The 26,904-nt window shown below is 51.0% G+C and overlaps 1 protein-coding gene across 5 annotated transcripts in view; it reads left to right on the forward strand.

Annotated features, from left to right (window-relative positions):
* The window catches only part of ANKS1A (ankyrin repeat and sterile alpha motif domain containing 1A), a 69,553-nt gene that overhangs the window by 24,537 nt on the left and 18,112 nt on the right, over window positions 1–26,904 (forward strand). For all 5 annotated transcript variants that reach the window (XM_088534459.1, XM_088534456.1, XM_088534460.1 and 2 more), the window contains 9 exons: window positions 1,450–1,746; window positions 2,643–2,718; window positions 2,909–3,010; window positions 4,292–4,387; window positions 4,499–4,695; window positions 6,182–6,274; window positions 10,248–10,365; window positions 15,608–16,164; window positions 25,836–25,902. In XM_088534459.1, the coding sequence (XP_088390585.1) occupies window positions 1,450–1,746; window positions 2,643–2,718; window positions 2,909–3,010; window positions 4,292–4,387; window positions 4,499–4,695; window positions 6,182–6,274; window positions 10,248–10,365; window positions 15,608–16,164; window positions 25,836–25,902 (1,603 nt within the window). The remainder of the gene's footprint in view (window positions 1–1,449; window positions 1,747–2,642; window positions 2,719–2,908; window positions 3,011–4,291; window positions 4,388–4,498; window positions 4,696–6,181; window positions 6,275–10,247; window positions 10,366–15,607; window positions 16,165–25,835; window positions 25,903–26,904) is intronic.

The raw sequence follows: 26,904 nt of genomic DNA on the forward strand, positions 1-26,904 counted from the left end.
GTTTGGGGAGCCTCTCCAGAGCCTCCCACTTCCCTGGCTCTTTTCACGTGGCTGAAAAAGGATGCAGTCAAATCCCCGAGAACCCGAGGGGAGTTTGCATGCACGACCCTTGTAATCCCTGGCAGGACTTAACACAGTAACAGGATTTAAGTCCTCTCAGAACACAAATTCTGTAGCTTGTTTGTGAAATGGTGCAAAATATTGACCTGTCCTGCAAAGTGCAATCCAAAGAAGTGTGCACAGTCACAGAGCTCCTAGAGCAATGCTTCTTACCTGTCAAAATAAGTACATTTCCCTTTTAATGGGATCTGTCCTTAGAATGACCAACTGTGCTGTGAATCTCTCGAAAAAAAAGTTTAAGTGTGTAAAGTCTGTAAGGACCTATTAAATCCCTAGATAAGTGTTTCCCAAGTCCTTGCACAGCAGTTCCTCCTTGTATAGTTCACAGTAGTGAAACTAGAAGCTTGAGGTGAACTGGAGTTGAAAGGGGGGAGAAAAAAAAAAAAAGGCAAATGTGTTTGGAATCTGGCAGCATTCATATTTTGCACCTGGAAATGAAATGCTTAGGTTGTTTGTCCCTAAATACTTTGCATTGCTGATTTTAAGCTGAGAGATGCTGCATGCGTTAACTGGATGGGGCTTTTGCTGTGGAGGCTTTCACTTGTAGCTTGGGTATTATCATTATTAGTGGATATTTTTTCCTTGCTGGTTGACCCGAGGCCTTGACGATGAAAGGCTTGTTGGAGTGATCTATCTGCCTTGCTCAATAACCTCTTAATTCACAAACTGCATGCGACTTATTGCACCCTCTTTCTACTCTGACCAGCTTGCAAGCTGCAGCGCTGCCAAGGTGGAATGACTGTTATAATCAGGATAAGTAGGATTCTGAACAATTGAAGTTTAAATCTGAAACGATGACAATTAAGCTACAGCAGGGAGAATTAATGCTGCAGTTTGCCTATTGCCTACTGCAGTCCTTGATTTGATGCCCCAAATTGCGGGTTGCTGCCAACAGATAAAGCAGGTGGCTTTCCCTGAGAGCTAGCAGAACTAATGGGAATCCAAATACGGCTCAAAAGTCCCTTAAATGTCAGTATGGTCTCTTGCTTCTGACCTTAACGCTTTGAAAGCTACCCAAATACAGCAGCTATTTCCCACAGAATAGATTTCCCATGTATGAGCAAAGCTCATTGCTCTGAATGTTTGTGAAGCTCCTCCAGGCTTTTCCTGGGTGGGTTGGTTGATGAATCCGTAAGGGGATATCTGTGCCTGGTGAATGGCATGATGAAATGACAGGATGAAAACCCGGGCTCCGGTTCGAGCCCGGGCTCTCCGCTTCCCGTCTGCTTGTTTGTCTTGTTTTTGCATTTAAACTTCAACGGTCGGAGCGGGACGCGGAGCGGCCCCGGGCTCCCCCGCTCTGACGCGCGGGCGGTTGTGACCCTGCAGAACAACGACAACGAGACGGCGCTGCACTGCGCGGCCCAGTACGGCCACACCGAGGTGGTGAAGGTGCTGCTGGAGGAGCTCACGGACCCCACCATGCGCAACAACAAGTTCGAGACTCCCCTGGATCTGGCCGCGCTCTACGGGAGGCTGGAAGTTGTGAAGATGCTCTTGAACGCCCACCCCAACCTCTTAAGCTGCAACACCAAGAAACACACTCCGCTGCACCTGGCAGCTAGGAATGGTCACAAGGCTGTAGTGCACGTCCTCCTGGATGCTGGCATGGATAGCAACTATCAGGTATCGTCTAGTGTATCCACGTGGGTCAAGGGCTGCACAGCTTGCTGGGAGCTGAGGACCTGTGTACCAGTGTCAGGGAAAAGTAGAGATCCTTCCTCCTGGAGGGGTCCTTGCTAAAGCCACTTGTCACTAGGGTGCTCCCACATCACTGACTTGTGTGTGGTGGGGTCTCGTGTCTTTGTCAGGTCCACAGGACAAGAGGGATGTGGAGCTGCTGGAGAGAGTCCAGCGCAGGGCCACAAGGATGATCAGGGGCCTGGAACATCTGCCCTGTGAGGAGAGGCTGAGGGAGCTGGGCCTGTTCAGCTGGAGAAGAGAAGGCTGAGAGGGGATCAGTGTATATAAATCAGTGTATATAAATACCTCAAGGAAGGGAGCACAGAAGATGGTGCTGGTCTCTTTTCAGTGGTGGCCACTGATAGGACTAGGGGAAATGGCCGGAAACTGAAGCACCAAAAATTCCACAGGAACTTAAGGAAAAATTTCTTAACAGTGAGGGTGCCAGAGCACTGGAACAGGCTGCCCAGAGAGGTTGTGGAGTCTCCTTCTCTGGAGATCTTCAAACCCGCTTGGACGCAGTCCTGTGCCACGTGCTCTAGGTGACCCTGTGTGTGCAGGGGGTTGGACTAGATGATCTCTAGAGGTCCCTTCCAACCCTAAGCATTCTATGATTCTATGATCCCTCCTGAAGCCTTAGAAAGGTCCATCTTGGCTTTTAGTCTGAGCCTGCACCTCACTTCCAAACTAGTGTAGTGGTGTGGGTGGTTTCACTGTAGATATTGTTGCCTTTTTTATATACGATGCAAAATATTTATCACTTCTGTAACCTTCTACAATGCTCCTCCATCCCCATTCCCCACTGTCTACATTCATGCTATTTTCCATTTGATTTGCAGACTGAAAAGGGCAGTGCTTTGCACGAAGCTGCTTTGTTTGGCAAGACAGATGTGGTACAAATCTTGCTGGCTGCAGGTGAGAGATTGATCCCCCTCCGAAGCAATAATACAGTGATGCCTTCTCACAGCACTCGAGGAAACCACTTTTTTTTTTAACTCCTTCCTGGTGATGATGGCAAATGTAAGCTGTGATTGATTAAAGAGGTAAATTTGCATGTAATTAGAAAATGTTCTTGCTTTTGCCATTTCTACACCTATTGCTATAGGTATTGATGTGAACATAAAGGATAACAGAGGCCTGACAGCTCTAGAAATTGTGAGGGAACTTCCTTCTCAGAAGAGCCAACATATAGCAGCTCTCATTGAAGGTAAGTGCCGTAGCATCGGTGAGCAGGAAGGGAAGGTTTAGGCAAAAACTGTGCTCGTGCAAGTACAGGATTTCCCTTTTTATTGTGGTCCTGGAAAGCACTGAAAGCAAAGCAGCCTCACACTGGGTCACTTGGTGGGATCCTTAGAAGGGTGTTGGAAGAAACGGTGCTTAAATTCCTAGTGGTGGACTGTCTCCAGAGCACATGTTTGTGGGAGGGCTTCCAGGAATGGACTTAAGGGGGATTAGTTTGCTTGCTTACAGTGTGTGGCATCGCTTTTACAATTTAAATGGGCTTAATTGAGTTTTGCTTAAGTTAATTTATAAGTTAATTAAAATTAAGGGTAGCCCAAAATCTGTTTGTGGAAAGTACAGGAATATAGAAAGTACAGCAATTTGGATTAACTCTAATATGTCTATATAGGCAAATAGTCATCCACTGATCCTATGTCCTACTTACCACTTCATTGGAAAGCCTGGACATGGATTTTGCAATGAGATTTGCAGAAAAGGCCTTGATTATTTCAGACTTATAAAACAGCTTGGCTCTTTTTTCTGCCCAAGCTAGGGAATGACAAGTGGCATCTTAGTTGCATTCGTACCTTGTAATTACCCTGTCTCAGTTTCCTCTTGGCTGTGGGGAGAAAGATCAGAAGCGTCCTCGACTGGTGTGTTTTATTCATGCTTAACATTTGAGAGCTTCGCAGGTTCAAAGCACCTTGCAGACTTTTAATTGAGCTTTGCCTCTGAGGCTGGTAGGTATTCCCTCAATTCTGAAACTGAAGACAGAGACTGACCTAAACTCAGGTCCTGGCAGGTGAACGCTGGTAGTTTGCTCCTGTGGAGTGAGCTTTGCTGGTGTCTGTCTTGATTCACATAAGTTTAATGTTTCTGGCCTTTTAAAATTTGTGGTTAGGTGACCAAAACTAGATTTTTTTTTTCTGCCTTATACATCTCTGCATAGCAGTGTAGCTTGTATCTTTGACATCTGAGGTAATCTGTTCCCTGATGTTGCATCTATCCAAGAATTTGGCAGCTTCCTTATTAAAGGCTCTGTAAAGGTTCAGAAAGCTCTTGTGACTTTGAGCGAGTGATTAAAGAGGCTGCCTGCTTCTATTTTGGGAATTGAGCTGAAAGACTCAGTAATGTACCTCATTTACTTTTTGGAAACTTAATCAGCTGACACTTTGGGCTTCCATTCGCAAGGGAGGAAAACACCATGTGCTAAAGCAGACCTAAAACTCAAGTGCCCTCACGTGTGTGTCACCCCACTTCACTGCAGATTACACGATCGGGAAGAAGAGTGCTAAATCTTCAGAGAAGATTGTCCAGGTACCACTTGTTGCTGCCACTGACCCCGTGTGCCGGGTGTCTCAGGGTAGGTGTCCGCGCAAGGCGGCAGTGGCCGACGCTCCTTCCCACAAGGGCTGGGCTGCAGAGGGTGGAAGCCCCGAGCGATGCAGTCCTGTGTCCCGTCCTGTCCTCGCAGGTGACGTGGAGAAGGCGGTCACGGAACTGATCATCGATTTCGATGTGAACCCAGAAGAGGAGAGCCCGTATGAAGCTTTATACAACGCGACGTCCTGCCACTCCCTGGACAGTCTTGCCAGCGGGAGATCTTCCGACCGGGAGTCCGTGAATAAAGAAGTGGAGACAAGCGGTGTTAAAGCAGCAGGAGTCAGGCCGGTACGTAGCTCTGCTCTGTAGCTCTTGCTTCATCTCTCACTCTGCCTTGCCCAAGAGAAGGCTCCAAAGAAAATACCTTTAAGAAGATCCTGTGGTAAAGCAGCTGGCAGCTGAAGCCGTCTGTGTGTTACTGCTGGAGATCTGTAGAGGGTACTCGAGGCTTTACGAGGCAACATGTAGCTACCAAAACTGTCTCCAAAGTCTTTCTCACTTTCTGCTAGGTGCATCTGCCACCTCCTTAGCCTTCGGTGGCAGTGCTGCAGATGGGCTGCTGGCCCTGCAGCATGTGCTGGGTGAGCTGCAGGGCTGCTCTGCGGCGTGTTTTTAGAAAGCCTTTTCCTCTGATTTTTCTTTTTTTTTTTTCTTTTGAGTGGGCAGAAAGCAAAGCAGCAATGAACGGTAAAACTGCTGGTGATGCTCTAAGCCTGGTTCCTCCAGGTCTAGCGAGGTGCATCTTTCTTCCTGTACTACACTGGCAGCTGTAACAGAAATGGGACACAAAAGCTTTAGCACACAGGCATTTCAGGCAAACTTCTGGGCACACAGTACAAATGCATTATCCTGGCATTACCTACATCCTGCTGACTTAAATCCAGCCACGTACTGTCCTGCTAGATGGTGTCTGACATGGAATAAGCTCATCTGTACCCTAAGAAACAAAGGATGAGAGAGTGAGCTGCAGTGAAAAGGGAGAAAGAGGGAGCTGCTCCAGGACCTTGCTGGAATTTGTCCCAGAATTTGGGTGAGCTGCTTGGAATGAGCAATTCGGCTCAGCTGTCATTAGATGGAGCTATTGTAGGGTGAGTGATTGCTTAGGGATGTGTTTAGATCTGCAGCTAGGCAAGATAGTTCAGCCCTAACTGCCTGTGGACGGGCTTGGGGTATTGGAGGAGCGCAGTGCACTACTGTCTCGTGATTCCGTAGCATTTTTCACTACAAAATGTGCCTCTGGAATTACTTATTCCTCTTACTGTTTCACTAAGACACAAGCGATGAGTGGTCCCATTCTCCGCATTGGCATGAGTTACTGTGTAGTGCTGTGTCCCAGAGATCCTAGTCTGGGTCTGAATGAAGTGCCTTAAGGAACGAGGCCATAAAGCTCTGTAAATGGCACCTTCCACCTGAGCTGCTCTGTTCTGCCGAAAATTTAGCTGGTGCCCACATGGGTCTGAGCTGCCTCTTTGCAGTGTTACCGCTGTGGTCAGAGGTGGGTGATCTGTATTATTATTATTATTTATTATTGCCGTGCTGTACCATGAATCTGCAGGGAAGGTCATGGGCTTTGTTGTGCATCATCCTGGCGAGGAAGAGGAAGGATAGCAGCTATTACCAAGCTCTCCAAACCCTTTTGCTGTTAAGACTAAGCTGCTCTCTTACCCAGATTAATTTGGGGTGGTCTCTGCCACACTGCGTTCACAGCAAAGTGGCTCTAGAGTCAGTGGGAGTTGTAAAACCAGGTAATTAATGGTGGTTTTCTGATCTGCAGAGAGAGCGTCCACCACCGCCGGCCAAGCCACCCCCTGATGAAGAGGAGGAGCAGCATGCGGAGAGGAAGACGGGCCATGGCGTTTCCTGCGAGGTACGTGGGATTGATCTGGGATGGCTGATAGGAGCAGGAGTGGTTTAAACAGGAGTTTTAATCATCTGGGAGGAGCTGAAAGTGTTCTTGCCTCCCTTGCAAATCCGGCTGGGAATGTGGAGCGTTCTCACTTCGGCACCGCTGCTGTCACTCGCCATGGGAACTTCCTTTATGCGGTTCTTCCAGGGCACCTCCGCGTTGACCTTCAGCCTTACTTTCCCATTCGAGGCTGGAAATTCCCTTAGGAAGAGATTTTCTGAATCAGGGCTACCGCCCACTTGTAACGATCCCACCAAGTGCGTTTTCACTTAAGACCGAAGCCCGGGGGACTGTTCATGTTTCCTCTTGGCTTCCAGTCGGAGCAGATCCACGGGCTTGTGGATTCCACGGAGTTGAACGGGGCTCGGCCACTAAACTCCTGAGATTCTTCCTTTAGAAAAGACATCTTTTGCAGAGGTCAGTGTGTGCGTGCACTGCTGCTTGGTGAAGCTAAAGCTCTCCTGTGCTGCACTGCTGCTCCTAGGCTTCCTACTGCTCATTTTTATTCACCTGCCATGAACCTCCCATGTAAAGGCTCTCTGAGAGGCCCTTATCCTGGCGGGATGGGGAAACCACAAATGTGTCTTGGAGACTTCTCCTGACACCCAGTAAAATTTTCAAAGCAAAATATGATCTTGTGGTTTTTCCTTGCTCTTTCAAAAATCTAATGTCTTGGAGTAAGATGCATGTAAAAAGTGAGGTGTCTCTTGCCTCTAGCTGTCAGAGCAAACTTTAGTTCACCAGATGCTTGGCTTTGAATGTGCTGATTTGCTCAAGTTCCTCCAAAGTGCAAATGTGATCTGTTTGCTGAAGGATGGCAACAGATACAAGGAAACAGAGCTGCTTTAATAAAGCAGCTGTATATAAAGAGCTCTGATCAAAACAAGCAGTAAAATCCAAAACGTGGAATTGTGGACTGCTCTCTTCCTGCTGTTAAACTGCTTTTTTGCAGTGTCTGGGGACCAGGCACACAGCTGGCTCTGAGCGGAGGAGTGTTGGGTACTGGGTCACCACATAATTGGAAAGTGGAGCCTTTTTATAAAGATAAACACGAGGGAGGGAAACGCGCATTGACTGCTCCTGCTGACTTATCTTGCCATATTTAATTATAGGGCACCTGCTGTGTTGTCTTGCCATTAGAGGCTTTGGAAACATGATCCGTTAAAGTAAATCTTGCTGGCAAAGAGGCTTGTGCGCGGAGTGGTTGGGGACATCTTGATTTGCAACCGATTTCATCGACATGAATTATACGCAGGGAGCGTCGCTGCCTGGAACCGGCCTCCTGGACGTGTCGATGCGGCTGTTTGGGGCTGGTTGGAGGGTTTTGCTGCTGCTCTGGGGCTGCTCTGCCTGCACCAGGGCTCATTGGCTTTAGGTGATGCCAGCCGGGATGGGAGGAAGGCTGGAAAAGCATGGGAAGAAAAATCCTTCTTCTGGCTCGAATTGCATTATTTTCTTTCCCATGGATGTTAATAAGAGCTTTGAATCTTCCTCCTTTATCAGCTCTCAGTGCCCATAAGAAACTTCGGACAAAATGTTAAGAAAAATGCAGGAGGGGAGAAGCCATTTAGCTTTTTATTTGATAGCCCAAAGGATTTTTTTTCCTTTTTGTAGCGCTGCAACTTGCCCATTATGTCTCACCATGGTACATGTTGCTGCTGGGCTGGGCACGAAGAAGCAGGATTCTGCTTGGGGAACGCTGCAGACATCCCGGAGCAGCACCCTGATCCGCCTGCCTCGGGACCCGGGCTCACGTTAGGGCCAGGACACTTAGTCATTGAATGTTCTGGGTTGGGCCAAACTAATTATAAAAGTAATCTTTTTATTCTCTTGCCAAGATAGAGCTATCAGTCTAAGCAGATGTGCATAAACAAAATTTAAACTTTTCATCATGGAAAAACGTTAGCACAAAAAATGCCAAAGAGCCGATTGTCTGCAGGGTCCTTGAGCGCCTTCTTTCCCTATCAGCAGAAACCTTCTGGATTTGACTATGAGTCTGTGTCGTCAAACTGAACTTCAATTTCATTTGTTTACTGCTCATCTCCAGAAGGGAAGTGCAGACAAAAGGAAGGCACCATGATTATTCTAGCAGATTTGCCTACAGCTCTGGCAGGGTGAGGAGAAAGGAACCCCATGCATTACCTTTTAAAATAGCATATTTCAAAGCAGTGTCCAGCGTTTGGGTTTAAGTCCACTTTGCAGAACACGCTCATTAGGGAGTCTCTTTTTAGGCTTTGGTCGTAGTGGAGGATGGTACAAACCAAGAGGTATAAACGATTAGAAGATAAATCAGAAGTTTTACATGATCTTATTACACCTGCTTGCAGAACTTGCAAAGCGAACGCAGCTCTTCAGCAAACAGCAGGTTTAATGTTGATGTTTTGAGTGAATTCAAACCTGAAACTGAGTAAGCTTTGGAAGGTTGAGAGATGGGGAAAAGAAGGCATAATCCAGCCTCGGGATAGGTGCTCAGAGGTTTGCAGAGTGAAGGCTGAGGCTTGCATGTGTTTGGGGAGCTGCAGTCCCTGCATGTGGGCAGTGCATCTGCAAGAGGACAGCATGCTAACCCTCCTGTGCAGGAGTCCTAGGACTGCACTAATGCCTGGCGTGAGGTCCAAGCTCCTGCTGTCAGGACAGGCTGCTGTGGTGCAGTATTTTTCCAAGAAGTCTGGCAGGAGCCTGTGACCCACTGTTACCGTCTTTGCTTTTGTGGCGCCATCTGCTCAGGAGCTTTTCCTTAATTTGCTCATTATGATCCCCGTCACCTGCAAAGGAGCCGACCTGCTTGGCAGCTCCTACTTGGAGCAGGCAGGATAAATGCTTTCTTTGCTGGGCATGGCCCATTTCCTCCCGTTGCAAAGCTGATAGAAAAGCCAGCTGGGCCCGTGCCGACGCAGTGCACGGATGTAGGACGTTCGTGCTGCTGACTCCTCTGTGTCCTTCCAAGATGGTTTAAGCAGCTCCTAGGGCTCCTGGCTGGATTGCAGGTAGGTAGGTGCAGCCCTGGCCTGGAAGCAGCTCTGATGCTCCTGCTCTGGGGAGAGGCTGGTGGAGCCCAGGGCAGTGTCTGGAAGCAGCAGCCCCAGGAGCACGTGTGGGAAACCAGCCCTGCCCCGGCTCTGCGGCATTCCCACCGGCTCCTCCCTGTCCTTACACGGGCAGGATCACTTCCCAGCCTGGACCTGACCCCACACTGGCCAGGTTGTGCTTGGGCACACGGGGCCGTTCGCCTGCCCAGCTCCAGCCAGGAGATGGTGCTGGAAGGCAGCGAGCCCCGTGCAGCCCCGTGGCTGCATCCCCAGCTCCGGGATGGAGGGCTTGGCTCCCTGCGCATGTTGGGTGCCTGTGAGCTTCCCTGACAACTGCCTGGCCACAGGTAGCCCATGTTTGGGTCATCTGCAGCAAGTTCGTTTGGATCCAACACCCCTGCCTGCGTGGGAACGACGGTTTTCCAGAGCTTTGCCTGAGGTCTCTCTAGCTCTAAACACACCCTGCATCCCAAGCTTAAAAGTGCCGGGCCTGACATGGGAAGGTGGGAGGGATTCTGGGGATTCTTTTTTTTGCAGCCGTGTCCTAATAGGTCCAGCACTAAATAATGAATGACAAAGCAAATTCCAATAGCAACAGTAAGTCTGAGTTGGGATGAACAGGAATAATGCGCTCAGCTCTTTTTGCCCCAGGCTGTCTGCAGACCCTGCACAGTTAATCAGCTGGGCGCTGCTAGAAAGCTGTGGGCAGCCCTAAATACTGGAATATCAAGGGCTTTTTTCCGTTTGTTTGCTTTGAAAAAAGGAGTATTACATTTTGGACTGCAGTGAAGGTGTCGCCTCTGCCAATTCCGTGTCTGAACCATGGCATAAAGAGGCCTTGTGCTTTACAGCAGGGATAAATAGCGTCGCTCTGTGGGGCACTACATTATGCTGTATTTCTTTAGGGCTCTGTTGCACGAAGGAAGAGCAGGGGAAGTGGAACTGAGGAAGAGGAGCATCCGTATGAGCTGTTGCTTACGGCAGAAACTAAAAAGCCAGTTGCATTGGACAGAAAAACGAAAGGTAAGTGACCATCTAAAATGTAGAGGGGTTTGTTTAGATGTGTTTTAATGAAAATGTAGAGGGCAAAGAGGAGCTGAAGTTCTGCGTGGGGTGGGACAGCTGGATTTGTGCTGCAGTTGTTTTGTTTCCTGGTTATCTTCCCCTTGAAGAAGAACGGAAGAATAAAAGGACTAAATGTGCCCATACAAAATGTACGCAGAGGAAGAGAAACTGCCCTCCTCACAGCTGAGATCGCAGAGACCCGGGATGTTAATTGGGAAAATCAACAGGTCTCGTGCGCAGTCAAAATAAAGGCGGTGAGAGGGGGAGGGCTGCGGTGCCGCTGCAACAGGCGGAGGAGCCGGCGCGCGGCCGCCTGTGTCTCCGGCCGCCGGATCCGCGGAGCTGCTGGCGCTGCATGTTTGCATCCGCCGGTGATTGGCCCTTCTCTTGCAATCCCCAAATCAGCACATGCTGCCTCGTGGAGCTAATCTGAGATGTAAAGGAACAAAAGAGGAAAATAAGCACACAGAGAGCCAGCCGCTTTCTGCAACTGCCGGAAAATTCACTCTATGGCCGGGTTAGCACTTGTGCTCAGCCCTCTGCTCCCACAGGGACCTCTGTGCTTTACAGAGGATCTGGGAACACCTTGTCTGTCACGTCTGGCTGTCACTGGGCTTTCTGGCTTTCCGTCAACAGCAGCAACAAAAGGTTTGTTTAGAGGAGAAACCACCGTTTGCTTTATTCAAATGTCCTGAGCAGGGATTTGGAAGGATTTGGTTAGGACTCTAAACCTGGAAACCGTTTCATCTCGAGGATGACCAGAGTATAGGGAGGCCTCGGTGTGATGCCTCATTGACTCGCCTGTAAGACCTGCAGGTTTCGTTTCTTTTTCTTTTCTCCCTTTTTTTTGCAGTGTGCTCGCTTTCATTCCGTGGGTCCTGCTGTACTCCCAGCCGGTCTAGGAGGGCACAGGAGGTCGCTGCGTTCCCACCAGCCTTTGCCAAAGCCCCTTGGTGCCCGAGGCAAAGCCGCGATGCTGCCCAGCTCGGTGCTTTGCAGCCCTGACTAGGAATAGTCCTGGAGCCGCTGGATCAACAGCCTCCAGGCTCAATCCTCCTGCAGCTCTTGCTGGTTGTTCAGTGCAATTCCTGACTGCGCTGCTTTCTCTTGCCGTGGTGCCCAGGTTTGTTTAGTGTGAGGGAAGGTGCATTATAGCTACAGCTGTGATAAAATATAATAGCAAGGTATTGGATCTGCTTGTTCTTGGTGCACATCTCCCCCCCAAACTCCAGAAGATCCAAGTGCTGCAGGCACCGCAAGCCGCATTGCATGGAGAAGTTGAAGGAAGCCTCTTTGGCCACATAGGGAGCCTGAGACAAATCTTGTCCAATCTACAGCAAGAAAGAACTGCAGCCAGGGCTTGGGTTGGAGAGGTTGTCCCAGAGGAGCCTTTGGTGGGAGGGACACACGAGTGCCATGGGCTCCTGAGAAGGGCTCAGCGGGCAGCCCGGGGCAGAGCTCCCGGTGCTGTTTGTAGCGGTGCCTTCCCTGCGTGCCCGCTGCCTGCGTCCGTCCTGCTCCGAGTTGTCTCGTATCCAGCGGCTGGATGAATGTGACATTATCCGCCGGGCTTTGGTTGCCCTTTGTGTACGTCGCCGTCACGTGCTGGAGCGCAGGGAGCAGTTGGCCTCGTGCTTTGGGCAGAGCAGCAGATGTGGTTGGAGCCAAATTCTTTTCCATCTCCTTTGGTAAAGGAAACCAGGCGCAATCTCGAGCGGGACGTCAGGGCTTTCAGAGCCTGTAACGTGACTTGTGAAGAGGCCAAGAGGGGCAGTGTGAGCGCTGGTTGGGAGCAGGCTGCAACTCCGGCTGCATTTAGGGAAAAACGGATGGAGGGTGAATGGAAAAAGAACCTCTGAGCTCTGATGTCCACAAATGCTATGAGCAGTAACCAGCCTCAGGTAGGATCGACTTGGTTCCTTCTGATACATATTAGAAACCAACACTTGTTGTGGTTCTGTCGTGCTGCTTTCACACCAAGTCCGATGTGAATTTCCTACCCTTCCCTTCCTCCTGCTGGAGTTTTCCTCTGTGGTTGTCCTGATTCAACCAGCTCTGTGACTGTGCTCTAAACCATATATCTGAAATGGCCCAATGATAAAACAAGCATGTGCTATGGAGAGGTTAGGAAAGTAGATGTGTTTATGGAGCCAGAGTTTGGCCGTGGAACCGCAGAGTGGTTATCCCTGGATATCCATGGGGAGACTTGGGTGCAACCAAAGCGTGCAGTGCTTAGAAACCTCTTGATTTGCCATCAAATAGTAATGCAGAACCACAGCCTACCTGCCTTCTCCTAGGCTGTGCCATCGTTGGAGAATGGGTCCTTTTAATCCAACTTCAGTGGTGATGTCGCTTTATCTCTCCTAAAGGGAGAGGAAGGGGGTAGTACCAATGATCACAAGTTCAGGTAGCTTTTGATGGATAAACTCTGCCCAAAACAAATGAGATGATGAGACTAAAACATGTGCACGCTGCAATTTGCTGGATTTGGCACACAGTACCTCGCTCTAAATGAGCCTTTGTGCTTCTGCTTTGTGCAATTGAAGGTTATTTTGGTGCTTCCAAGTTAACACTCTGCAGGCTAGCATCCCTCTCGCTCCTGGCCTTTTGTGCCACCGGACATAGATTTTCATGCTCCTATTTTCACAAATTTTGGCATCATGTAGCATGGGAAACATTTTGTAGGCAAAAAGTGAGGCCAACATATGCCCTCACTGGTTGGGGAAATTCAGCAGAAAGCAGCTGCAATAGCAGCTTGATTCTCCTAATCCAGGGGCATGAAACAAAATCCTGGTGCTACACAGGGATACCAAACTGCCCGAGGCAGCATCCCTGAGTTAGTGTTACCCTTTTGGGGAAGTGTTTTGTACCTGGAATCACCAGACTGCTGTTGGGGAGCTCTGAATCAGCAGGGAAGCAGACGGTCTGTACCTGGAAGTGTACAGGGTGTAGCTGGAATGTACAGGTACGGTCTGTACCTGGAGATGGGGAAGAGGTGCAGCCTGAGGAGGCCTTCCCAGCTGCAGGGGTGATGGGCACCAAACCTTCTGCATTCCTGCCCTGTCGGTAAAGGAACAAGATTGCTCTTCGACTCCTACATACGCTCCCCTATCTACACTTTGCAGGACAGCCTGTGTCGCGTGCTCGGGAGCATCTCCCTGGGGCTGGTCCTTGCATCCCATGCTCGCATCTTCCATGCAGGCGTTGTCACCCTTGCTTCAGCCGTTCCTCCGGCCTTGTGCTTCCCAGTGCCTCTGCACTGGCTCGAGAGGATGAATCGGGTGCCTGATTTCTGCACAACAGGAGCCCTTTTGTGAGAGTTTGGAGCGCTTTGGCCGGGCCCAGGCGTTCCAGCACGCGGCGTGAGCTCCTACCAGCCGCCCTTCCGCCTCCAGCAGAAATGTCACTAGATGTTAATCTGGGGCATGGAAGAAATGCTCTTTAAAGAAAGAAAGGGGTTGAGGAGAAGGGCTGTGGAAGCTGCCAAAGTCTTGAGCTTGATGTGACTGTCCGGTCAATGCGGGCAGTGTCCCCATGGAACCTCTCCTTCGTGCGGGTGCGTCCTGCAAGCGCAGCAGGGCTGAGCAGCAGTGAGGTTTCCACCTGGTGTTACAGCAGGAGCAAAAGAGCTGAACGGAGACCCATGCTGAGGCTGCCCGAGAAGGTGCTGCCCCCTGAGACCTGCTGGAGGTGACACGGATCCAAGAGGCATCTCCTGCCGTGGAGGCCGGGCCTCCCCACCGGCCCTGACCAGAGCCGGTGCTGCGCGCGCTCCGACACGGCGGAAAAACGCCCCAAAACCGTCTCCTTGTGCTGGAATCTCTTAACCCGTAAGCTGCAGAACAAGAGCCGGGATCACCGGGCACCCTCGCGGCGCTGCCCTCTCTTAACCCCGGTGGCGGTGAGGCCGCCAAGCGAGCGCAGAGCCGTGGCCGTGAGCAACGTCCGAGCGCCCGGCCCGAGCGGCCTCCCGGGGAGGAATGAGTAACGCGGAGCCGCGGCGGGAGGACACGCTGCGTGCACACGTGCTGGGCCTGACCTGGCGAGGGCTCGCGCGAGAGGAGGCCTGGGACGCATGAGTTCATTGTGCTGCTCTTGCCAATAAGCTGCTTGCGGCTCGAGATAGCTAAAATTCATTACTGTGCTCTGCCCCGCTGAAACGAAGAGGCCTTCGAGCTCCTGCTGCGTCAGAAACCCACCAAATGCCTCTTTGCAGTTGAACCTCCTCTTGCATTTCTGGATAACCCCACTGTTACTGGGGGGCTTTGCTTTATTGCTCCTTTGCAGGATGTGTTTTTGTCCCTGGCCTGGAACATGGTTCTGTGCCACTACGCTTGCAAGCAGGTACAGTCCGGCATAGGAAGCCTTGATAAACAAAAGTTGTATTTCCCAGCTGCCCGGAGTCTTGCTTTTGCAATTAGAAAGCACGCACGGTGTGTGCCCAGGGTGAGGATGCACGTGCTTGGCAGCTGCGATCAGGCAGTTACCATGGTTTATCCAGGGAATTATTTATCAGGTACCTGATATTGAAGACATTAGTGCGATGGTAGCGGCGAAACGGCGTCGTATTTCTGGGGCAGCCGGCAGCGCTCGCAGCTCCCACCGTGGTGCGTTTGGTGCAGAGCTCCTAGGAGAAAAGCTTTTCAATCCAGACTTTTTTTTTATGGCATAAACTGTTTATTCCTCTCCCCTGAGGAAGGAGGAGAGGTTTAAAACTGTGAGGGAGGAAAGTTGTGTTTCTCTGGGGGAGGGAGAGGATTTTGGACCTTGCAGGTTGATTGCAGGCCAGGAGTTTTCCCACCCCGCAGCTGGTGCCAAAAGGCGGGAGCTCTAAATAACACTCTGGCCTTCATGGAAAAGTATCAAATGTTCCAGGAGCCTCCGGCCGCGCGGCTCCTACCTCGCTTGCTCTCTCGGCAGGATATAGTTAGCACTTCTCTTAGCCTTATATAGCAAGGCCTGATAGTTAGTGTTAACAGGAATAAAACAACAAGGAGAGCTGCCAGATTGCATAAATCAGGCCAGTGTTTGGAATTTCATAAATGCCACGACTTTGGGTACAAGTTGAGCTCTAGGAACAATGCTGAACTGTTCTCGCTTTATCTCTCCCTCCCTCGCCGAGGGGGGGCAGGGGAAGAGCTGGGATTTTGCTGCCGCTTCCCTGTTTTTAATATTTTTTCCTGTTTTCCTCCCCTCCAAGAGCACAGGCGGAGCAGCGGCGGCCGCAGCCAGGACTCAGCCGACGGGCCGGACATCGCGGTTCCCGAGCAGTTCTCCGGGTTGCTCCACGGCTCTTCCCCCATCTGCGAGATAAGCGAGGACCCTTTCCGGCTCGTCCCTTCCGCGGAGCGAGGAGGGGACGAGGGGCCCGGCCGCCCACCCGCGATGCCGCTGGAGGACGCGGCCGCGGCGCCGCCGCCGCGGAGCCGCTCTCCGGAGCCCGGCGCCCAGGCGCTCTACGCGACGGTGCAGCACGTCGGGCGCGCGGCTCCCGCGGCGCCGGGCACGGCCCACGCGCCGCAGCGCCCCGAGGCCGAGGGGGACAGGGGCGGCGCCGTGGGCCGAGCCCACGCGGGCAGCAAGCCCAAAGCCGAGCTCAAGCTCAGCCGCAGCTTGTCCAAGTCGGACTCCGATCTGCTGACCTGCTCCCCCACGGAGGACGATGCCATGGGCAGCCGGAGCGAATCGCTCTCCAACTGCAGCACCGGGAAGAAGAGGCTGGAGAAGTCGCCGTCCTTCGCTTCCGAGTGGGATGAGGTAAGGCTGCCCTTGCTTAAGAGCTTCAGTGTCGGGCAGGAACCTGAGCAGCAGGAGCTGCTCGGCCTCCAGAGGGGCTCCTACATGGTCTTCATTACTTCTCTTAACTCGCATCTCACATGCAGGCAGGTGCTGAGTTTAAAGTGTTAAATGAGGCCGACTTGGAGTGGGGGAGAAGCAGAACTGCAAGAAGTGAGGGACCTCTCCAAGTGGGTTTTTTTTTTTTTTCCAGTTTGTTTATTTTTATAATCCGCACATGGCAAACGAGGTTTCTGCTTCCAGTCCCTGCTGCTGGGGCAGGAGCAGCGCCCTGGCCTAGGGGTGGCAAGAGCAGAGCAATTGGGCTTTGCTTTGTGTCATTAACAGCTCCCCATTTCTCTCTCCGCGTATTCCTACCTGAGGCTCGTTAGGAGTCCGTTGGTCGCCGTACGGGGAGGCTCATGGATAGTTCAATATTTCCTGCTCACAGTTGGCCCCAGCGATGCGCCCTGGCGGGATGAAGCGTCCCTCTGAAGCTCCGTTAGTTTTTGCAGTGCTTTTCCATACCAAAATGTTTACAGCAAACGTGGAAAAGGAAGGAGCCTTTGGCCTCGCAGTGATTTTACTAGTAGCAGAGGTCGAGTCTCGGCACGTCCGGGCTTCCTCTGCTCGCAGCGGCGACCCTGCGGATCCGCTTCCCTGCGCGTAAACAGCAGCATCGCTTCCCGCAGCGTCAGGCTAACCCGCCGCGAGAGGAAAAGCAGCTTTTCCTGCATGCCGGGTTAAGGTGAGGAAGTCGGAAGAAGAATGTGAAACATTCACATCTGTCCACGCTCGAGCAGGGCTCCCGTACAAAACGGAGCTGTGGAAACCCGATGGTTTGGGCCGTGCGGTTGCTTGTGTGGTTTAAACACCTTGTGGTGGAGGTGGTGTTAATTTGAAGGTGGCACCCTGTGGTTAGAGCATGGTTTGGCCTGGGCTCTCCTGTTGTCCTGGCAGCTCTGGTGACTTTGGACAAGTGAGACTCCCTTCTGCCTTCGTGTCCCCAGCTGCAAGGTGGTGACGGCCTCTTTTTTCACAGCACATTTTGTCTTGCTATGGAACAGCTCGATACAAAGTTAGACATAAAGGGAGCAAGCTGCCAGCTGCCGCCTCCCTGGCTTGGGCTTGATTTGATTTCCAAAGCCTTTGTATGGAAATATTCCGGGTCTCATTCCACCTCCCGGAGCGCATGCGGCCGTTGCACCTGTATGAAAGGGAGCTGCTGCAAGTTATGTGGCCACGTCAGTCTGTGTGATTAAAATATCCTACAGCAGGATATCCTGCTGGGATGCCTGGTGAGCAAGGGTAAAAATGCACCTGCAGGGGCATTTTTAAATTTTTCTCTGTGATCTGTATGTACAGGACAGGGCTCCTGCCTGGCCAGAATGGCAACGACGGGGTTTAGACAGAACCACAGCGCTGCTCCTCAGGCTTTAGTTCCCTAAAGGGACTAATGCAGCTGCTCTGGATTAAACGCAACGTGCAGCCTCTGTGTTTATCGCTGGGGTGGGGAATGATGATGATTCACTTGGCGAAGCTTTTCCCACTTCCCAGCTCCGAGGGCTGCTCCGTGCAAGCTCCTGGTGCCGGGGCTTGTTCCTGTGAGTGTCCCCTTTGGATATAAACCTGTTGCAAGCAGGGCAGAGACGTTACTGAAACGTGCAGCAGTGGAGGGGATCGCTGGTCTGGAGCGGATGCTGTTAAATATTCCTCTAGAAACTGCAGGGTGAGAGGGGAAAAATAGGACTGTTGCAAACACTTTATGCTGCAGATGTGCTGTCAGGTTTGTAAACTAAAAATACACCTCTTTGAAAGCTGTATTTGGTGCACCCGTTCCCTCCCCAGCGAGGAGAGAGGTGGTGATGCGAAACCTGCTGAATGCAAACCCCAGATAAAAGGGGATCTGCTTGTGTGCAGACTTTCTCGGTGCTAAAAGCAGAGATTTTCTCCACCCCGACGTTAGGATGTCGGCGGCGGGCGCGTATTGCGGTGGGAAGTTTCCTCCGTGCTGCTGCATTAGCTCCCTGGGGTGGGTTTGTACCCCGAGGTTCTGCTTGTGGCAGCGCGGAGGCGGCGGCTCTTCCGGAACGTTCCGGCCAGGATTCCTTGTGCTGGGACCGGGCGCTCCGTGCGCTCTGCAGCCCCTGGCGAAGCCCCGAGCCCCTCCAGCAACTCCTGCCTTGATGCAGGAGGCGACGGCCTCTCTGGCCGAGCAGAAAATAGCCAAATTCATGGAAATCTTACAGGTTTGCGTCAAGCTTGTCCCAAATGGCTCTGAGGCCAACGTCACTTAACACCTGGAATGCTGTGAGACAAGTTCCTTTATGCCTGCATGCAAATATATATTTTCTTCTTTGCTTTTTAGTGGAAACCTGTTTTTAGTGGGAAGGTTGGGTGCCTTATGGAGCCCTTGCTGGGAGGGAATCCAGGGGAATCCAAGGGAATCCAGCCCTCGGTGAAGTGCAGGCTTGGCCATTTGGGAATACAGAGTTATCCCATGCTGGGCTTAAATGGCTTGTGGTGGTTTGGAGGGTCCCTGTGCCATTGGGCCCTCAATATCCATGGGATCCTGGGCTGCAGCTGTGGGGTTGATGTCTCCCATGCGACCGTGTTGATGTCGGCCGCTCTTCTGGGTTGTCGGTGAGAAAAATGTCTTGGGGGCCAAAAAAGCACCACGCTGCTGAGAATTGGCCTCGGAGCCAGCTTAATCCTCCAATTCCGGCTGTCTGCTCTCCAGTAAGTGGCTCCAGTGCTGAATTTGTAATGAATTTGGTGCTGAGAGGGTCCTGCATCCAGATCGTAAAATGAGGTGGCCGCTTTGTGCTCCGTCTACAGCTCTTTTAGAAAGAGATTAAACCCGCTTCAAAAGAAACTTTGCAAACTGAATAAAACATGCACTTTATTTTAGGTTTCCTTGGAAAAAGGAAAGGCACACGCTATCACTTTGATGCTTTTTTTTTTTTTTCCCTGAGTGAATTAGTTAGCTGGTGAATTAATGAATATTTTTGTATCTAATTATGGCACTGGACAACCATCATCTTGCCTCTTTTATTAAAAAAGAGTGATAAAGCAGGTCTGTCTTTCCCTCCTGTTGGAGGAGATGGTTCCTGCTGGCAGATCCATGGTGTGGTACCGCACGGGCTGTTGATCCATCTCGGAGCCACCACCATCAACCTTGAGGAACCGGGGACCGGGTTGTTGGGGGTTGTGGTGTCTAGTGAGGTACTTTAATGCTTGGGCTCCATTAACCTTGTCAGGGCTGCGCGGCCGCTTAGGCACCTTGTGGAATTAATGCCTTAATTACCTTCATAGAGCTGAGGATTAAGAACATTCACGTCCAAATGTGAAGCGGCCGTGAAAGCTCTTCCTGCACAAGCTGCTGCTTGCATGAAGAGGCACCTGGAAGGTATAATCCTGGGCTGCAAGTCCAAAGAAAATGCAAATATTTCCCTTGCTCTTTGGGGAAAGAGCTGCTATTTTTGTGCTCGGTGGAGCTGTGTTGTGTGAAGCTCGGGGTGGATTTTGTCCTTGCACAGCTCACCTGCTGGGCAGCTGCTCCGCATGGCCCCAGCCCTAGATTAAAATCATTGAATTGCAAGGGAAAAATTTGTCCTAGGGGGTGCTGTGTTGAGCCTGTCCGTATCAACCCCCCATCGAGCATGAAAGTGTCACCCTGTGTGTTGTCGCTCTCGTGTCTCACCTTCTCTCCTGTCCCCGTGTCCATAAACCTCCCTTTCTTGCAGGTCACAGGACTCCCTTTGCCTGCAGCCCAAGCCACCTAAAAACAGGAATTTCTTCTAGTTTTTTATTTAGGGAGGAGGAAGCAACCAAATGTGATCGGTGTCCTTATTCCAATTTCCATTATTCTAAACAAGCGTGTCCTGCAGGATCTTAATTTGCTTCATTATAGGGCCGAGTACTCCGTTATCTCCAGGTCACAAGACTTCCTCCTGTTTTTCCTGTACTAAGGTCAGGAATTCTTGCATCGTTCTCAATGTCAAATCTCTTTCTTTTCCCTTTGCCTCCAATGGCAAGATTTCCTCTGGCCTGATTAACATTTCTTTTGGCGTGGAGGTTTTCCCCTGTTTCATTTCCACGAAACAGCTTTGCTGTTTTAGATGAGACATCCAGGGCAGACGGCTGCTCTATTAATTGCACAGTGATAATGAAGCAGCCACCCAAGCCAAACCGAGGTGACTTGTCCATTGGTAGAAACCATTGGTGTGCTGGTCTGAAAGGCAAATAAATATACCTTAAACCTTGCTGCTGGTTGCAGGAATAGACATAACGGGAGCTCTGTTTGCCAGCTCTTTGGGTTGTATCAGCTCTTCAGGAGCTAGACCAGGATCTGGGGTACTTCCCTAGAACGGATTTTAAAAAACATAGGAAGATGTTGCAGAGGATGGGCTACCCTCTGCATGGAGGGGCTCCTCCATCCAGGCTCTCAGAAGGATTTGCCATCCCGTCCCAAATACAGATCTAAATGCACTTTTCTAGATGAACTTTTCTCCTCTTACCTATAGGTTGCCAATTACAGGCTGAATGTGTCTCTGAATTAGTAAGGTAACAGTTTTGGTCCACTATTGCTGTGCATTTCTTCGAACTTAACCGTGTGTTAATGCTGCGTTGCTGCAGTATTGCCTTCAGTTCATCAAAATGTTAATTATTTTGGCTCTGACAGTCCCTTTAGTTATGTAACCACCCCATGATCATTAGTGTTTGAAGGGCTCTCTTCAAGAACAGAAATGTCCAGCTTTGATGTCCTTACTAAATGGTCTTTCATTATGCTCCCTTCTTGGCATCTTCAAACACTTTAGAAGTTAATATATTTATTAGATAAATAGTGTTTCTTTAGCTGTATCCGCAGGCTCCAAAGCAGGCGTAGCCGTGTTGCAGGCTGGAGGCGGCTTTGCTGCGAGAATCTCATAAATCATTCTTGGCTTTAAGTGTTTTTAGATGAGACAAGTATCAAAATCCAGGTGGAAACCACAAGTTGCTCTGGTATTTTTAAGCTTTCACCCTGTTTTTCTTCTCCTTTTTTATTACGAGTTCACAATAAGCAGGATCCAGCCATTCCGGTGTTTGCAGTCTTGCATAAGCCGAAGCATCGTAAACTAAGTCAGGAGAGAGGTTTGTATTTTCTGCTGCCTCTCTGGAAGTGAGATTCATAGCACAGACCCTGATTTCCCAGCAATTAAAAGGGAAATCCTAAGTCCTGATTATACGGCTCTGCTCTCCTTCCCAGCAGCACCCAAATTGTCCCATTTCCTGGAAGACCCATAAAATGACTGGAAATGCCTTGGTACAGTGTCATGTCCAACTGCAGGAGCCTCCTGAAAGTCTGGAGCAAACTCCAGCTGGGTTGTGAAGCTGGCAGGTGAAGGAATCACCTTTCTTAGGGAGGCCCATGGCTCCTCTTTGAGCTGAATTTCACCGGATTTGGGGTTTGATGCTCTGACATAGAAACAAAGAGGAGGCATCTGAGGGCTTCTGTGCTGCCCTGCTGTTATTTATCCATTGACCTAATGCACTCTTATTTTCCTCCCTGCTCTTTACAGCAAGCCCATTAGGCTAATGAGACTGATCACTTTGTAATTGGTGGGGTGGGCTTTGTGCTTAGATGGTTTTTTAAACCACAAAAGCAGGTTGAGTCTCTCCTCTCTTTTAATTTAAATGAAATCTGGCCCATCACTCAGTTGTAGAAGCTTAGGAATAACAAAGTGAACCCCTGTCACTTGTGTGGAATTGCAGAAATTTAAAACGCCGATAACCTTTTAAACCCGACTTTGGAAGTAGCTTTTGAGAAGAAAATGTGCTGCTGGAGCTGCCTCCTTGCCTGGTGGGTTTTAGCCCGAGGCGGGTTTGTACAATAGATTATGAACCCCTTAATAATAAGGATTTATAGTGTGAATCCTGATATATTCTTAATTATGCATATGCCACAGGGTATCATGATGCTCTAATGCCATACATGTAGCAGACAGCGGGCTGCTTGTTTCTGTGCATTTTTGTTTAATTACAGAATTTGATCTGAGCAGCGTTTCTGCTCCCTGTGACCGAGCCCGGCGTGCAGGTGAGCGCTCCTATTGCCATTTTTATGGGACGGCAGCATCAGAGGGGATTTCCTCTGTTTTTCAGGGCGTATTGGGGTTTTGATGTAAAACAGCCTCTCTCCTGGTCTCCCAGGGGTTGGAGAAACTCTGTTTTATAAACCCTTGGGGACAGGGTAGCTGTAGTTTTCAGCACTAACTGGCCAGGCGATGCAGGTACCATGCACATATATATATTTTGTCCTCCTAGGACAACCTTGATATGTCCTTGGGAATTACTGATGCTGCCTGCAGAGCCGGAGCACAAAACTTGTGCGTTTGCTGGTAAACCTAAGGGCTTTTGAGCCGTAATTTAGGTTTTACCCAGGCCTCTGTGGGACGTGGAGCGTGTGTCCGGGCTCCACGTCTGCCTCCCCAGGAGAAGCATCCCCAGAGGGGCCGCTGGAAGACGCTGTCGGAAGCAAAGCAGCGTTTCAGCCTCGGCGTTTGCACCCCGCGCACGTAGGAAGATGTTGGATGCTCCTGCCACGCGCTCCGGAGCGGGGAATCACTCTGCCGGAATCGAAACGTCCTCTGGGTTGCAGAGGAGAAAAAGCCTTTGGCCTCGAGCGTGTCCTGGGCCGCCTCGGCCTCCTCCTGGGCTCCTGCAAACAAATAACGATTCTCCCCGTTGACCAGGACCGGGGCGAGTTTGTTTTGAGACCCGCTTGTGTTGTGGAGATGCGTTGCCGGTTGCTATGTTGTCGTGGCTGCCTGCCCGCCCGCAGCGCCGGACCGAGCGCTTCCCCAGCCCGGGACGGCTCCGCCGCCGCACCCAGCTCCCTTTTTTGGGGCTATTCTCATTATTTCATCAGCAAAACTGGGCAAATACTCCTTTAAATCAGTGCACATCAGTTGCCATAGCCACTTCTTCCCACCACAGCCCTTGCTCCGGGGGTTGCTGACTTCTTGCAGCCTTTCCTCGGTTGTTCCCAAAGGATTTTGGCTTTGTGACTTTGTCCCTGTTCCCTCTTGGCTCCTTGTCGGACTTGATTCCTTTTGGCAGTGCAGAGCTGGCTGCCCTGCTAGATGGGGAATAACTGGTGAGGTTGTTTTACTGTAGGATATAAAAGGTTTTCAGGGGCTATTTGGACCCATATCAGGGGAAAAAGAACCCTACTCCCCCACAACCTGTTTGGAGGCAGCTGTGTGAAGCTTCCGAGGGGAAGAACAGGTTAAGCCCAAACCAAAGCGGAACCGAGCGTTCCGGCTGCGCCAGCGTCTGAGCTGCAGCGCTATATTTAAACACGGTATTTTTGTATTTTAATAATTAACTACTGGGAAAGAACAACCTAAAAAACCATAGCGTGTGCTGTGCTCAAGAAAACCTGCTCTCCCGTCCCGCTGGAGCGCTGTGCAGTGCAGCTGAGGACTGGTTGGAGGGGACCGGGCTGCTTTAAAGTGTTTGTTCTCCCTAGATTTATCTCCCCTCTCCTTCTCTCTTGCCCCCTGAATTCCTATTTTTGCAGCTCAATCAACACGCTCTGCAATGACCACGTTTGCGTTGGCGTGTGTCTCGGAGAGCAAGAGCACGCGGGGACCGGGCGTCCTCCGCGCCGGATCGCGATGCCGTGGAGCCTCGCGCGGCTCCGGGGCCTCCAGCGCATCCCGGGGAGGAGCGGGTGCCGGGGGATGAACCTGCCGCTCCGACGGGTTCTTGTGCTCTCTGCCATCCCCAGCTGCTTCCCGTTCCCGGAGCTGAGCCCTCGCCCAGAGCGAGATCCGCCGGGAAGGCGGCCGAGGGAGCGGGATCGCTCTGCTCGCGCACGCTCTCCCCTCGCTCCCCGGCTGTATTTAGACCCTCCTTGATGACCGGTTCCAAGACCTGCTGGGCTGGACCCGGGCGGTTCTTGCTCCACATGAGCACGTGTGGCCCAAGGCTTCACAGGCCTCCGGGGATGCTGCAGGGAGCACCCCTGGCTAAGGAACACTGGGGGCCAGGACCGCATCTTGCCATGGACTGAAATGGCCGGAGCTCCACGGCCTCCTATGCTCGGAGGCCTCCACGGCCTCCGGCCATGTGGCCGAGCTCCTGCTTCGGCCTGGACATGCGGTTCGTGTCACCCCATCCCCTGCTTCCCTCCGGAATTGCACCGTCCCCATGGCCTCTACATCCCGGCGTTGCGGAAAGGTGCCCGGGGGCTCCAGGCGTCGCTGGGGGCAGCGCTGGCTGCTTCACAGAGGCCAAAGCAGGTGCTGCTTGCTGGAACAGAGGCAAAAAAAGAGCGTTTTGGGGACGCTTCCTTCAGGCCCCCTCACAATTCCTGCAAAGGAGGAGGATTCCTGAAAGCAGGACCGCATGTGGAGGGAATCACAGGTGCCTCGAACCCAGACAGGTGATGAAGGATGTATTTGCTGGGGGCAAAAACTTGGCTTTAGTTTCCCTCCTCTGCCACTGCTGCCAGGTATGGGCTTCGCATTGGGAATCTCCGGGATGTTTCCTTGAGCGGCTCCTATTTGGGAGTCTCCCGGAGGCTTATTTTATTTCATTTCCTCCTTTAGTTGTGGGCTAATCCTGGGATAAGCCGATGGATCTGCGCCTCTCCGGTGTCTCCTTGCTCTTGGAGACATCGCAGGCTTCGTTTGCTCAATGCTGCAGGTGGTTCAGACTCTGAACTGCGAGTTAGCAGCTCTTTCCCTAGAACAAAGTCAGTCTAGCAGATGTCACTGTGAGTTTTCCCTCTGCAGTGTTGTATTAAAATAGTCACATTTGCAAACTGTGCTCTAGGATTGGTTTGGAAAACTTTTTATTGATCTTTATGACAATATATAGTATATATATCAGTATTATATATATCATTCTATACTATATAATATAGTATAAAACTTCTCTTGGGTTGTATGAAAATTGCAAATAATTTAAAAATAAAACCATGGCAAATGCAATCCCAAATGCAAGCTCTTAGGCAGACTTGCAAAGATACCGTCTGGGCAGCGGTTTTGACCTTTTTTCTGTTTGCATGAGAATTGTCTTGAGCTGCTGCCTTTGAATCGCTGGAATCGGGGGATGAAATTGTCTTCAGCTCCCTCTCCTGGCTCCTCTGGGCATTTGCCCCGGGTCGTTGCTCCTTTACATCCTGTTGTCAAACTCTTTCTAGGCATCTCTGCGCTCGGTGGTAGCGGAGAGGAGCAGGAGGTACCTGCGCAGGATTGGGGAACGTCATTAAAAATAAATAGGTGAATAAATAAGGCAAACCCAAGGCTTGCAGGCAGAGCTGCAGCCGAGGCTCCCGGCGCTACCGGGAGGCAGCCGGGCTCCGTCCGGGGCTTTGCTGGTGGCAGGGGCTGCGTGTCCACGCCGGGGGCTCCTTTTCACCCCAGGTTTCATCCTCTGCGCGCTGGGCGTCCCGGAGCCCTTTATTTTGGGGATCCAGGGGATCCCAGCTCCTCCGCGGCCCTTCGGAGCCGTCCGTCCCCGGGAGGCCGTTCCCAGGCGAGGTGTGCAGGGAATCCCTCCTGGCCCAGGGATTTCTTAACCTCCTCGCCTGGGTTTGGCGGGTGAGATCCCCGCGCGGCCTGTGACGAGTCCTGAGTAACCGCACGTGCTTTTCTTGCTTTCAGATCGAGAAGATCATGAGCTCCATCGGCGAAGGCATCGACTTTTCCCAGGAGCAGCAGCGGATCTCAGGTAGCGGCTCCCGCTCGCGCGCGGTCCGAGAGCGCCAGGGCCTGGGGAGGGGGTTTTGCTCGGACCTGGCTCCGAACCTGGTGCCTTCTTGCGTTTTGGGGCTCAGCATTGCTCTTTAGCGTGGATTTACAGGTGATTTTGCATCTTCAAATAACTTTAAACATGCGCTCACTGCTGGAAATTGTGAAATTTTAGTGGTGATACCTTAAGTGAACCTTTACAGTCCATCCCTCAAGGTATTTCCTCAACCTAGTATTTTGTGCCTAGGTCTACCTAGGCCTAATTTTAGGCCTACCTAGTTTTCTTCAAGGTTCAGAAAATCCTTTCTGCCCTGGAGCATTGGGTGGGAATTCTGTATTTCAGTGTCATACGTTGGAGTCAGGATTTTTCCATAGAGGCAGAAATATTTTTTTGTGTTTAAGCGTGTCTCAGATGTGCTGTACAGTTGCTTTTCATGCCCCTAACCCCCACAATGCTCCAACCTAGCAGACAAACCCTGCTTCACAGAGGGACTCACAGCAGCTCTTAGGAGGCCCCTCATGTTAACAGTTCCAGGGACGCTTTATTTTGGGTGTCAGATTAGGAAATCCAAAAAGAAAAGAAATCAGCCTGGTCACAACCTCTTGGATGCCACATGGTCTTAAGCCAGCACAGAGATAGGAAGAAAGTGGCCTCATAGTTAATGTTAACCTGGGCTTTGTAGACAGTGTTTAGCTCTGACCAGATTCCTCTTTGCAATTTCCTTTCTTTTATAGAAAAATAGCTTACCTGCATGCTTTTGTGGCCTTGAAGTGTGCAGTTTTATTAGTTTTTGCCTCTTATAAATGGTGTGTGTGATGATTTAGTGGTACATTTTTGTCTTCGCCCTCTCTAATTTCCATAAAGAGGTGAAGGAGGAATCTTGGTGTCATTGGGCGCATTGATTTTCCTCCAACAGCGCGAGTGTTAAGAGCCTCCACCAGCCACATTTGCAACTATTATAACTCTTATCTCCGCAATGCA

This window comes from Tinamus guttatus, unplaced genomic scaffold, assembly GCF_059628265.1.
Source record: "Tinamus guttatus ecotype Peru unplaced genomic scaffold, ASM5962826v1 Tinamus_guttatus_pri_ptg000563l, whole genome shotgun sequence".
In the NCBI taxonomy this organism is placed as follows: domain Eukaryota; kingdom Metazoa; phylum Chordata; class Aves; order Tinamiformes; family Tinamidae; genus Tinamus; species Tinamus guttatus.